The 13481-nt window shown below is 39.3% G+C and overlaps 1 protein-coding gene across 3 annotated transcripts in view; it reads right to left on the bottom strand.

Annotated features, from left to right (window-relative positions):
- Positions 1-13481, bottom strand: part of HIBCH (3-hydroxyisobutyryl-CoA hydrolase) — a 156977-nt gene that overhangs the window by 128918 nt on the left and 14578 nt on the right. Inside the window, exon 2 of one of the 3 annotated variants that reach the window (XM_073218510.1) lies at positions 13404-13446. The exons of the other annotated variants lie outside the window; for them this stretch is intronic. Within the exon in view, the coding sequence (XP_073074611.1) occupies positions 13404-13446 (43 nt within the window). The remainder of the gene's footprint in view (positions 1-13403; positions 13447-13481) is intronic. 3 annotated transcript variants of the gene reach the window in all.

The following is a 13481-nucleotide window of genomic DNA, read 5'->3' as shown; positions in this document are numbered from 1 at the left end:
TGATCAATAAATATGAGAGATGCCCTCTCAAAAAAAAAAAAGCAGAAATCCAGTGAAATTTTTATATGAGTAAAATCTGTTTAAAAAATAGACATGTACACAGAAAAAAACAATGGCCATATATACTTCAAATTATAAACAATGATTTGGGGTCACCTTCTTTGGGTGACATTTTTCTATATTTTTCAAATTTTCTACCATAAGCATAATGAATATTTGGTTACTCAAGAATATCTCAAGGAAAAAAGGCTGTTCGTTGCAATTATTTCTATCAAAAATATACAATAATTTGATACTCAGATGATTTGGTTCATGTTATCATATGTATGACAAAACTACAGTTACTGGAAAACACATTTAATATTTAACGGTATATGATAAAAGTTTCCAAATATGATGCTAAGTGAAAAAGGGTCAAGAAAAGCAAATGTACAAGACAAAAATTGGAAGGAAATATACCAAAATGTTTAGAATTAGAATTAAATAGGATTATTGTTTTAATTTTCTTTGTATTATGCCTTATTTCTAAATTTTCAGGAGTGATCTTTCACACAATTTTAAAATTATTTTAATGTTATTTTTAGAAATTACACCCATTTCAATACATAATCTTAGTCATTTTGCACCTTTTCAAAAAAATCTATTTTTGGAATTTTGAGACTCAATATAAAATGTATGTAGCAAAATACAAGCTTTAAAAGACTTGAGGAAAGGTTTCATAATTAAAATTGCTAAGATAATTAGGTTAAAAGTGAACACCCCCTAATTAGGTCTGGATGTTTCTGGTCCCTGTTAAACGGGACAGCTAGAATAATATGAAAATTTCTCATTTCATAGAAGTTAGATAAATTCTACCTTGATTAGAAGAAATCTCTACATATGGATAGGAACAGTCATGACTCTTTTATAGTTATAGAAGTATAGGAAACATAGGGAAGAGCAGAATTAATATTATCTATTTCAATACCACTGAAATCCATTCCAGGTCTCTAACACCAAGTCTGAAGCTCCCCATGCCCTATGGGAAGAGGTACGGTCCCAGTCTAGGTAATGCCATAAACTACAGCTGAAATCAAGCTTCCAATTAAGTGATGTGCAGAGAAAAAAAAGTGCAGCAAAGAGTGAACCAGGGCCGGAATGTGAGCTGTGAGTGTTTTGTACTGTGAACACCTTAGTATGCTGAAACTGTATTTCCTGGAATCCCCTTCGCTGAGTGGTTATGCATTAGTTGGTCAAAAGAGAAATTTAAGTGAGCTTTGGAAATCAAAATGAAGCAACAACCATTATTCTGAAACTGCTGTTAAGTTCCAGCTTGCCGTTCCTCTCTCCTGCTCTGTGCCCAGTTCTCACCAGCCCTGCTGACCAGCAAGGACACCAGGCCTGCCGCAGACACAGCCTTCCCTAGATTTCACCTACTACCTCTTCTTCACAGTCCCCCCCAGTAGCTGGAAGTACCTGGCTTCCCAGATCTTATAGCAAGTCATACTGACCAACCTGTGCCAAGCCAACAGGTGAGTAGGAAACATATGCTAAAAAGAAACAACATGGGCCCAAAATGGTGTCACTTCTTCTAGGCCTAGTCACCAAACAAGGGCCTAATACCTAAACCTAATTACAGGTACAACCTCCCCGAGAAAGAGAGTCAGCCAGGAATTTTCTGGTCAGCATCATCAGTAAATTAATCTATCATATGAGCTCACTTCATCCTCCCTAAAAGAAGATGGGGTAATCTGTGTTGTAAGACCCTCATTCTCCCTGCAAAGGAAAATGACCTTGCCTGAAACAATCCCTTTTCTTTAGATAATAACTCCCCACCCCCACTGCCTCCTGTCTATACAAACTTCCAGTTTTAAACAATTCTTAGAGCATCTCTCTACTTGCTAGAGGGGATGCTGCCTAATTCACGAATTGCTTAATAAAGCCAATTAGATATTTGGATTAATTTTATTTTTTAACAATGGTGAGTAACTTTTCTGATCCTCCAGCTCCTCCTCTAGACCCTTTCAAGGTCTTTGCCAGTATTATGGAAGCTCTTATTCCCATAACAAAAAAAGACAGATCAACTGATGAAAAACAAAACTCATTTCTTAAGTAAGGGGGCTCCACAGAGCTATAAGACCCAAAGGCAGCCTGGCAGGGTCATATACCATCCTGAGCTAAGGAAAGGGACAAGGGTCTGAGGCTTCTAAGGGGAGAAAGGCAATTCACCAGAAGTGAGAAGAGAACATCTCTGGTAAACAAATGTTTGCTCTGCCATGCAGGTAAGTCTCTCAAATATAAAAAGTTATCTCTGGTAATAGCTCTCTTCCTGGTACAGGCTCCCATTATCATTTCTTTTAGGCAGTTAAAGGGGAGGACAAAGCTTCTCCTGAGTTTAATGGGTCTTGATTGCCTTCAGCTCAAAATAGTTCACATGCCACAGTGGCACACTCTGTGGTGGCATATTCTGCTCCCCTTCAATACTCAGAGAGGTTCTACTTGCTCAATTTAACCCTTACTCCCGAAAAGACTGCTGATAGACTAAAAAAGCTGCACTTTTTAGATATTAACATCATTCTAAAATTTTAGATAAAACTATATAAAAGTTTTCACATTATACAAACCTGTTGCATACAAGTGTTAATAAACTTTCATGTCTGTCCATATTAACTAAACTTTTTTGTTGTTGGAACCAATCAGATTTGCTAGCCAAATAAACAAAAGATTTCAGGATTGTTCTCAATGAATAACTTATATATAAATTTTATCACCCAATAGCAGAAGCAATCCTTTAAAATTCTATTATTTGGTTTCAGCTCAGAGATGTTGAGAGCTGAAAAGATAATCCTCCTAACGTTGTAAGAAAAGAGGCTGAACAGACTTCAAATCAATGGCTTTTTGAGAGCCCAATCAGAGAATCGAAGTCACAGGGCCAAGGCCCATAAAAAAAATCTGGAGAGAGACAGGTGCCCTCAGGAGACAAGGACTAGAATATTTTCTTATCTTTGGCAGAAGCATTAAAAAGGAAGATTAACTAGAATTTCTCATGACTTGCTGGAAGGTGTATGTGGCCAAGTGTGACAGTATGAAGTTCCTGGGGGTTACAGGCACAGAGGGGTTCCCACTCTGACTGGCCTTTCCTCTGGATACCCAACCAGGCTCTGGGAAGATAGCCAGGAAGTTCCCCACTGTAGTGCTGGCTAGGGGAGAGAAACAGCAGACACAGCTGATTCCTTTCCCCTCATTTTCCACAACAAAAGGCTGAATCTGCAGGGGAGTGAGCAAGGATTTCAAAGATTGTAGCCCATGGTCCTGGTGGAGTCCCACTGCAGAGGAAGAAGGGAATGAAGGTCTACAAAATAAAACCCTTCATTTCAAGGGAGAAGCATTTCAAAACCAAAGCCAAAGGACCTTTGCGTTTACCAACTACAGCTGGGGAAAAGGAAGAGGGGCAAAGGAAAAGGTGGGGTCGGGGAGGCAGCCCATCCACAGAGGAGGGACGGGAATGCTCCTGAGGCCACAGCCCTGGGAGTCTGGTTCACAGCACCTTCCAAACATCAAAGCTTAATAGGTATAATGGGACACAACACCAAAAGCATGATCTATAAAAGTAAAAATTGATAAAATGAATTCCACCAACATTAAAAATTTCTGCTCTGCAAAAGATACCACTAAAGAGAATGAAAAGACAAGCCAGAAATTGGAAAAAATACTTGCATATCACATAGCTATAAAGAATTTGCATCCATATTATATAAAGAACTCTTAAAACTCAGTAAGAAAACAACCCAATATTAAAACGGGCAAAAAAAAAGAAAAAAAAAAGAAATCCAAAGATATAGGGATGGCAAATAAACACAGGAAAAGATCAACATCATGTCATATGAAAAACAAAATAAAACTACAATGGAGATACCACTACATACAAATTAAAATGTTTAACATCTAAAAGCAGACAATAATATGCTGTCAAGGATGCAGAACAACACGAACTCTTGCTGTTCTGGTACAGTCACTTGGGAAGACAATTTATCAAGCCCTTATAAAGTTAAACATTCTTTTGTTGTTGTTGTTGTTATCTTTAATCTACAATTACATGAAGAACATTCTGCTTACTAGGCTCCCCCCTTCACCAAGTCCCCCCCAAACACCCCACTACAGTCACTGTCCATCAGTGTAGTAAAATGCTACAGAATCACTACTTGTCTTCACTGTGTTGCACAGCCCTTCCCGTGCTCCCCTCTACATTATACATGCTAATTGTAATGCTCCCTTTCTTTTTCCCCACCCTTATCCCTCCCTTCCCACCCACCCTCCCCAGTCCCTTTCCCTTTCGTAACTGTTAGTCCATTCTTGGGTTCTGTGATTCTGCTGCTGTTTTGTTCCTTCAGTTTTTCTTTGTTCTTATACTCCACATATGAGTGAAATCATTTGATACTTGTCTTTCTCCACCTGGCTTATTTCACTGAGCATAATACCCTCTAGCTCCATTCATGTTGTTGCAAATGGTAGGATTTGTTTTCTTCTTATGGCTGAATAATATTGCATTGTATATATGTACCACATCTTCTTTATCCATTCAGCTACTGATGCACATTTAGGTTGCTTCCATTTCTTGGCTATTGTAAATAGTGCTGCGATAAACATAGGGGTGCATCTGTCTTTTTCAAACTGGGTTGCTGCATTCTTAGGGAAAATTCCTAGAAGTGGAATTCCTGGGTCAAATGGTATGTCTATTTTGAGCTTTTTGAGGAACCTCCATACTGCTTTCCACAATGGTTTCCACAATGGTTGAACCACAATGGTTGAACCAGCAGTGTAGGAGGGTTAAAGTTAAACATTCTTAAGACAAAACTTCAAAGGAATTATTAATTACCTGTATGCATTATGCCTCATACTGTTATCTACCCAAAAAGTCCACTTAAACTCCAAACCTAAACACTTAAACACACCTCCTGAGGTCACCCACACTCCTGAGTGCATACTGCCCCTTTAGATAAAACCTGCTTGGCCCCTCTTCTGAGATTGCTTACTGTAGAAAATGGAAGTTCCCATGGCCAGGATCCTCACTTGACCCTAATCTACTTGATGATGCAATTAGCCTACTGTGCAGGCTAATGCTTACACACCCGTTGGCAATGAGCCACTATTGTCACATTTGCTATATAAAGAGCTCTACCCAGTGTTCTGCCCCACAGCAGAGGCCCCAGAGGTGGGAACAGATTACAGACTTGCCAGAGGCAGACGTGACTCCAGCACTCAACCTGCCACCATGAGAATAAAGCTTAGTATAAGCTCTTTTACCCCCAACATTCCCTTGTTGTCATTTGGTCTCACTGAATCCAGAGTGAACTTGCCAGGAAGCAATCCCCCTCAGATGAGACACTCATACTCCCCTTCAAGTGTATACTTTACTTTAAATAAAACCTTCCTGCTACTTAAGCCTATTGTACTTTCTCTGAGTTCCTTCTCACAACAAAGACAACCACCACCAGTGTTAAGTGTCTTTGTGACTTGGCCATTTCATTCAGCTTTATAGTCTTAAACACAGCCGTATGATCATGTCCTTTAGCAGCCATCCCAAACACCTTTTCTTTGCTTTGGAAAGTTCCCGTAATATAAACTCACCCCATCCAAACTCTTCAGCTTCCCCAGTCCTGGTATGGTAGGGTTGTAATTCCAATGCTGTGCAGATTCAAGTGGACAGTGGACACCAGGTGACCCTGACTTTAGGAGTGGCAAGGGATATGCCCTATGCATAGCAGGAGTTCAATAAACTTCCTTTTCTCCCTCTGTTCTTCCTTGCTCTCCACTGCCTACAGGGCTGCACAAATAAAAGGACCACTCTTCCTGGCACTACACAACTCCGACACTCACTACTAATTTCGCTTTAATGAATTCCTTTCTTGTTTGCACCTGTTCAACCTGACCAAATTCTTGACCATTCAGAGTCAAGAGCCCACCCTCCCTCCACCTGGTTGAGGTTTTGCTTTGTGCATAAGAGAGACCTCCCCAGACAAGACCACCTGGCAACAGCTGGGGGTGGGAGAAGGGGTTGACTACAAAAGGGAAGTACAGGGGAAGCTTCAGGGTGATGGAACTACTCTGTACAGTCTCAGGGAGCTGGATGCATGACTCATGCATTCGCCAAAGTCCACTGAAATGTACATCACAAACAGTGCATATACAAACTATATTCTTTAAAAAATCAGCCAGGATGTCAGGGGACTCTAACATGGAATGCAGACTGTGACAAATCTCACTGACATGTATGACACCACCTCACTGAAGCGACCCCAGTGGTGGTGGCAGGGGAGCTGACTTAAGTAACTTGAGAAAATAGTCATTTGATAGGAAACTGTAAAGATATCTACAGAAGGACTATACATCAACACTGTGCTCTAGTTGGTAAATATTTCTCACAGGGAGTGGTTAACAATTCTAAAACTACTTCACATGTAGTTAAACAAGTAACATGAGAGTGGTCAGTCAGAGCCAGGCTCTGCCAGGAAGAGAGTCACAGATAATCAAGAAGGGAGGGCAGGTGAACCTGCTGCAGTACTGGATGAAACTCAGAGTCAGTATGAACTCATCTTTAGCTTTACATACATGGGATAAAACAATTATAAATACATTTGTTCACATGGGCTAGCATACAGTGTACATATGTTCTACTCTACATACATTAACCTAGCTCTACCCCCAAGAGGAAGCTATGACAGAGAGCAACCCAGAGCTCAGATCTTGATTTCTAAATGCAATTCTCCAATAAAGGCAATCAAGGCTCCTCGGAGAAATGGATGATTCCAGAGCTGGGAGAAAGAAAATATGAGAGAAGTCTAGTATCAGAAAGTAAAGAGGTATTTAAAAAAAAATTAAAAGCATAGGGTCAGATCAAAAGGACCCAAGACCCAGAATGAAGGAATTCCCAAGGGCCAAAGCTGAGTAACAAAATAAATAACGTGATGTTACACTATAACCCAAAGAATAAAATAAATATCCATGAGTCCACATTGACATAAAAATCTGAATAAATAAAAGAGATGATCTCCCCAACCAAAACAAAAAAAAATCTAAGTAATGCATGTAGAAACTGCCCTTCCATGAGGTAGATCTTAATCCCATTACCTTTGAGTGTGGGCTGAACTTACTGACTTGCTTCCAAAGAATAGAGCACGCAAAGGAAAAAGCAGTAACTTCACAGAGGAGAAACCTGACCCCCGCCACCTTAACCAAGTGATGAAGGTTGGCTCCACCAGCTGTGCAGGTACACCCTCACACATCTATCAAACCCAGATACTCCCTGACACAATGAGAAAAGGGGATTTTCTTGTGTGATATTCTCTCCAAAAATCTTTTAACTGCAGTCTACTTACCAAAAAATATCAGATGCAAGCCCAGATGGAGGATATCCTACAGGTTACCAGGCCAGTATTTCTCTAAACTGGTCATAAAAGTAAGACTGAAAAACCATCAAAAGAAATGATAGAAACATCACAAGGAAATGCAATTTGGCATCCTGATTGGATCCCAGTACAGAAAATTAATGGGAAAACTGGGAAAATCCAAATAAAGCTCAAAATCAATAGTAATAATGTTGACAAATATAGTGGGGTAATTGTATTCATTTGCTAGGTCTGTCATGACAAAGTACCACAAACTGAGTGGCTTAAGCAACAGAAATTTATACTCCCACAGTTCTGGAGGCTAGAAATCTGAGATCGAGGTGTCAGCAGAGCCACACTCCCTCTGAAGGTACAAGGGAAAGGATGATTCCAGGCCTTTCCCCTACTCCCTGACAGCAGTCTAACGCCAGCACTCACATGGCCTCCTCCCTGTGTAGGAGGCTCCACACTTCCCATCGTATAAGGACAAGTTACACTGGATCACTTCTCTAATCCCTATTCAAGCAGGGCCTCACCTTAACTAGTTATGTTTGCAATGACCCTGTTTTCAACTTGGCTCCTGGGAGAAGGCTTCTGCCATGGACCCAGAGAGTTCTTTGCAGTTTACTGCTGTGTAGGTTATAAACCCAAGGGCTGTACCACTCGCTGCCTGGGTCATTTTTCAGAGTTGTATTTGCTGCAACAACTTTGAAGAAAAAGTAATGTCTCCCTCTGGAACAGACTGCAGGCTTGCTAACAGCTTACTACAAACCAGTGGGTTCCCTAAAGTTGGTACTGCTGTGCTGTAATGTGGCCCACTAATAAGCCAGCATCCATCCAGGCCATCTGTGCCGCCCCGTGGGGTGCAGGGGTAAGGGGGGCCGACACAAACATGGTGCTCAGTGCTGCTTGTTAAGCCACTGATAACAAAGTCCTCTGTCTCTAACTCAAGAGTTTTGTATCTTCTGCAGGCATCCATGAAATACAGTTGACTCCTGCACATGGGCTTGAACTACGTGAGTCCACTTAAACGTGGATGTTCTGTAAATAAATACACTGGAAATTTCAGTGAGGATTTGTGACAAATTGAAAAAAAAACATTTCTTTCTCTGGCTTACTTTATTGTAAGAATACAGTATATGATAACATACAAAAAATATATATAAATCAACTGTTTATGTTATCAGTAAGCTCCCTTCCAGTTAACAGCAGGCTACTAGGAATTAAGTTCTAGAAGGAGTCAAAAGTTATACACAGATTTCTGACTCTGTGTGGGGGGGGGGCTCAGCACCCATAATGCCCATGCTGCTCAAGGGTCAACTACAGTAACAGCTTGGAACTGGGGTAAAATCAAATCCAGACCCAGTGTTGTTCAGCCAGCCCAAGAGCCCTCTCCCTGCTCCATCCCCAACACAGCCTTCTCCCTTGCTAGAAACGACTATCCTGATTTTCATTATAAACACAAAATGTATATCCATAAACAACATCTGTCCATTTTTAAAAAGTAGATATATATTTCAAATCTTTTAATTTTCTCCCTCCATCTCTTTCTTTTTGTTACAAATTGTTGAAAATGCCAGACTATTTAACCTATCAAATTTCCCAATATGGATTACTCATGCTACCTACTTATTTTTAATAGCTATGCATTCTTACATATCAATTTACCTGAGAAGCATTGGGTAATTTGTCAGGAAGTACAATTCCCAGGATATACAATACAGATTTAAGCAAGTTACAACAAGCCTGTTACTATAGTTGACCCTTGAGCAAAATGGGCATTAGGGGTGCTGACCCCCCCCACAGTCAGAAATCTGTATAATTTTTGACTCCTCCCAGAACTTAATTACTAGTAGCCTGCTGTTGACTGGAAGGGAGCCTTACTGATAACATTTTTGCTGTTACAATGATGCAGGAATATCTTTAAATGGATCTTTGAGCACTTAAGGCCAGGTATTTCTGCTGGACATTTATAGAGGGTCAGACTTTGAGCAAAAAATACTACAGAATCTTCTGCTAAAACCACTAGAACGATGTAAATGAATGAATGAAAGATATTTTCCCTACCTAAAAAATTTATGGCCTCCTGAAAACAGGAAAACAACTACTGGTTCATTAATCAAAATCAATCATGCAAAGGGCAGAAGAGGAAAAAGATGAAGTTCCCAGCATTAGCATCATTGACATATATGTTAATTCTGCAGAAAAAAATTAAATCTCTTTTCTGAAAAATATCACAAATTTCTAACTAAAACCTAGAAATGGTTTCTGTGTAGAGAAAATTATCATGTTAGGAAAGAATATAGAGACTAGAGCCAGAAATGAACTTCTCATACATCCCAAAGTGGTGGTGGGGGAGGACGGAATTGGTGAGAGGACAGAGAAGGGAAAGAAGAAATGTTTCAAATTATATTCTAACAGAGGAAAAGAGATTTAAGGTGGAAATTAAGACTTGCTTAAATCTGTATTGTACATCACATTACTTAAATTTTCAAATATTTTAAGCAGTTAGAAAAAGTTGTTTCTTCTTTTAACTTACTACTTGAACTTTTCTGTAGGCACCACACTAAGTAGTTGACATAAAAACGTTTCATTTAATCTTCAAAACATATATGTGAGCAGTTCCCTTCCACAGATAAGGAAACCAAGGTCCAGAGAAGTTAGATCACTTACCTGGTATCACACAGCTTAGGGGTCCAGGATTCAAACCTAGGTTTATCTCATCCCAGAGTCAAGGCTCTAACCATTACACTTCCTAAACTGACTCTCTCAATCATATTCATCAAACTATAAAGTCCCACACAATTTAACCCACTCCACAGAACCGTTTCCACTCCTGTGATGCCTGGGTGACCCACTATTTCCATCCAAAGGAAAAATGTGAAGGAAACTTCCTAAAATTCACAGACAGCATCAACATGCCTGAAGTCTGACAAAATAAAATTCCTGAAACACTCAACTTAGAATATCTACACTGCTGGAACATGGAACTGTTCTGAAAAATCCATGGTAGCAACGTTTCCCAAGTGTGCGAAAGAATATTTATTGCTGCTATGTGGAAGGAGAAAATGGCCCATGGTCAAATCAGTCTGGGAAAAATTTAAACCAATAGAAACAAGTTTCATTCCTTTAAGACTGTTTAGTCTTTAAATTAGTCTTTAATATGGAGATACACAGCATAAACTTTTAAAATACAATGAGCAGCATATTTCCTACTTGATTAAAGAACTTTTATTTTTTATGGAGTATCTCTTGGGATTGTATTTAGCTGGTACATTTTGGAAAGCATTTTATAGCCTTCATAAACATTGTGAAAAATAAACCTTTCCTTTGAGGAAGATCCAGTGCCTAGTACACAGCAGGTAACCCAAAAATGTTTAGTAAGTTGAATGAACAACCCCTCATTCTACTGATGCATTCCTGCTGTAACACAAGCCTGGGATGACCTGTGCATGTGCATACCCAAATTCCTATCTTAAGCATACACCTTTCACTATATGTAACAGTCACTGCCATTGAACAGGGTTGTAACTCAAAGGCATACCCAGGGAAATATCCTACCTTTGGCAGAACATGATTTCTTTTGACTTGTCTTACTGACTTTCCTCTTTATCCAGTCTCATAACCTTCCCACTTCTAAGGTTTCATCAATTCCCAGTCAATATTGAAGAATGCATATTGTAACATGAATGTGACATCAAACCACAAGACTAGTATAAACCTTACTATCAAAAAGAACTAATAAAAAATAATAATAAAAAAAAAGAACTAATAAATGCTGATTACTCAAGCTTCACTCCATCCTTCTACTGATTTCAGACTGGGTCAGTAGATACCTCCCCATAGCAATAGCTGAGTCTCTCAAATTGCTCTGAGTTGTGCTCTCTTCTCTCACTTTCTGTGATGTCATGTATTTTCCTTCCTCAGTTATTACTTTTAAACAGCTGGCCTAAACTTGCATCTGTATCTTTACTCCTCAGAGGCCCAGGCCCTTATTTCCAATGCCTACTACGATTACACAGTACCCCAAACTCAACTTGTTAAACATCAATTTACCAACAAAGCTCTCTCCAATGAACCTGTGTCTCCTGTGTTCCCCACCAGGCAAAGGCATCACCATTTTCTTAGTCAACCAAGCTCCAAATGGTGTGTTATCTCTGATTCCCACCCGTTCTCCTCCCTCTCTGCCAACCACTTGATGCAGTTATCAAGTACCAAAAAATCGATTTCTAAAATGACTCTCATATCTATCCATAATTTTCTATTCCCATTAACCTAGCCATACAGCATTATTATAACTTTCCTCTTTGGAATATTTCCAGAATTTTACCTGATGGTATATCCTTTAGATACTTAAGATACACTGCCATCAGAGAAATTTTGCTAAAGCACAATTGTACTCTTGTTACTACCATGCAAAAATAGTCAGTGACTCCTCATTAACTTTAAACACATCTAAGTCACTTAGCATGGCCTATCAGTTCTCTCCAGCTCAGATTCCAAGTACAACTCTCTGGGTACACCATTGCACAGAACTCCTTATAATGATGCTCAGAAAGCCCTAAATGCAACCTCTATTCTCCCGTCTCACAGTTCTTGCTGCCCAGAATAAGCATATTGTGTAACAGAAGGAAAATAGATTTAGAGTCAGATGGACTCAAACATTAGTTTTGCCACTCACTACAGTATTCCTTTGAGCAAGCTACTTTCAGAGCCTCAATTTCTGCATTTTAAAATGCAGATAATAGCTCCTAGGGTTACCACATGAACTTCCACTACCTCCCATGTCTACCTGTTGAAGCCCTAAATCACGCTGCAAGGCCCAGATCAAATAAAGTTTTCCCCTAGTAAGTCTTCATTGGTTACAAAGTCAACATTAGGCTATCCTACTCTTGCAGTAAGCTATTCTTTTCTCTTTCATTAAACTATTCATTTATTAAGATCAGAAATTGTCTTTTTCATAATAGTATCTCAAAGTGCTTAGGTAAGTTCTTTGTATACACAAAGCAAGCACTTAATGCATGTCTGTTCAAAGGGCAGACATTATAAATTGGTTGATACTGATTCTAGATTATTGGAACATACAGAATAAGAACACGATTGTTGTCATGAAAATGATATGTGCAATATATTTCCTGCAGTCCAACCAGTACACTTTAATACCAAAGTGAACTACACACTTCCTGAAAGAGAAAAGTTTTCTCCATGTTCAGGTCAAAAGTATGAGGGAGAAGTGAATTTTTGCATGTTAATCTGAATACTATGTAAGAGTTTACAATAGATTATGGAGAAAGAAAAAAAAATCTATGAATATTTTTGTACTAAAAATATGTTACAACCAGCCCAGAGGCCCCTCATTGGGGTCATCTCAGAAATGCAGAAGCTTGGCATCCTTTGAGGTTCAGGCCTCCATCCAGTATTTTTGAAGGGGCACAGGGAATGTCACACTACCATCACAAATCAGTCTTGTCCTCTTCTCATAACTCTGCCTACAATACTGCCATCAGTGGAGTATTTCTACCACTCCACCATGAAATAAAAAGGGCTCTGGCTCCACTGGCTCCAATTTTTCCTTCCTTGTGATCTAAAAAAACTAAGGGCATCTAAGCTTTGAAAGGGGTTAGATGTAACCCCTTTAGAAGTTACTATTTCGAAGTCCAATAGTAGCTAACAAGTATGAAATATTATATGCCAAGCACTATGCCAGATTTTTAAATAAATTATTATTCATTAACACTCTAAAGTGGATACTATTACTCCCATTTTATATATGACAAAAGCATGCAGCAAGAGACCTAATCTGCCCAAGAGTGAGTTGTGGACCCATTATTCAGACCCAGGCATTCTGACTTGAAGATCCATGCTTTTACCCATACCTTATGCCACCTCCTACACATGATGTGTGTCAAGTCTTGACACTATAAAATTGGGAACCATGCATACCAAGGTCAACAAAATCTTCCAGAATTTCTGTACTTTCCTAACAATGACATTTTAAGTTACACATCATACTGCCAGCAAAATGAAGTCCAAACTTACCAAATGTTGCAATATGAGATTAGTCCTTTTGGATGAATTAAACCTGAAAGAAATGTACAATACAATGAACACAGTAAT

This window comes from Manis javanica, chromosome 12 (assembly GCF_040802235.1).
Source record: "Manis javanica isolate MJ-LG chromosome 12, MJ_LKY, whole genome shotgun sequence".
NCBI lineage: Eukaryota > Metazoa > Chordata > Mammalia > Pholidota > Manidae > Manis > Manis javanica.
This window is presented reverse-complemented; position numbering and strand designations above follow the sequence as displayed.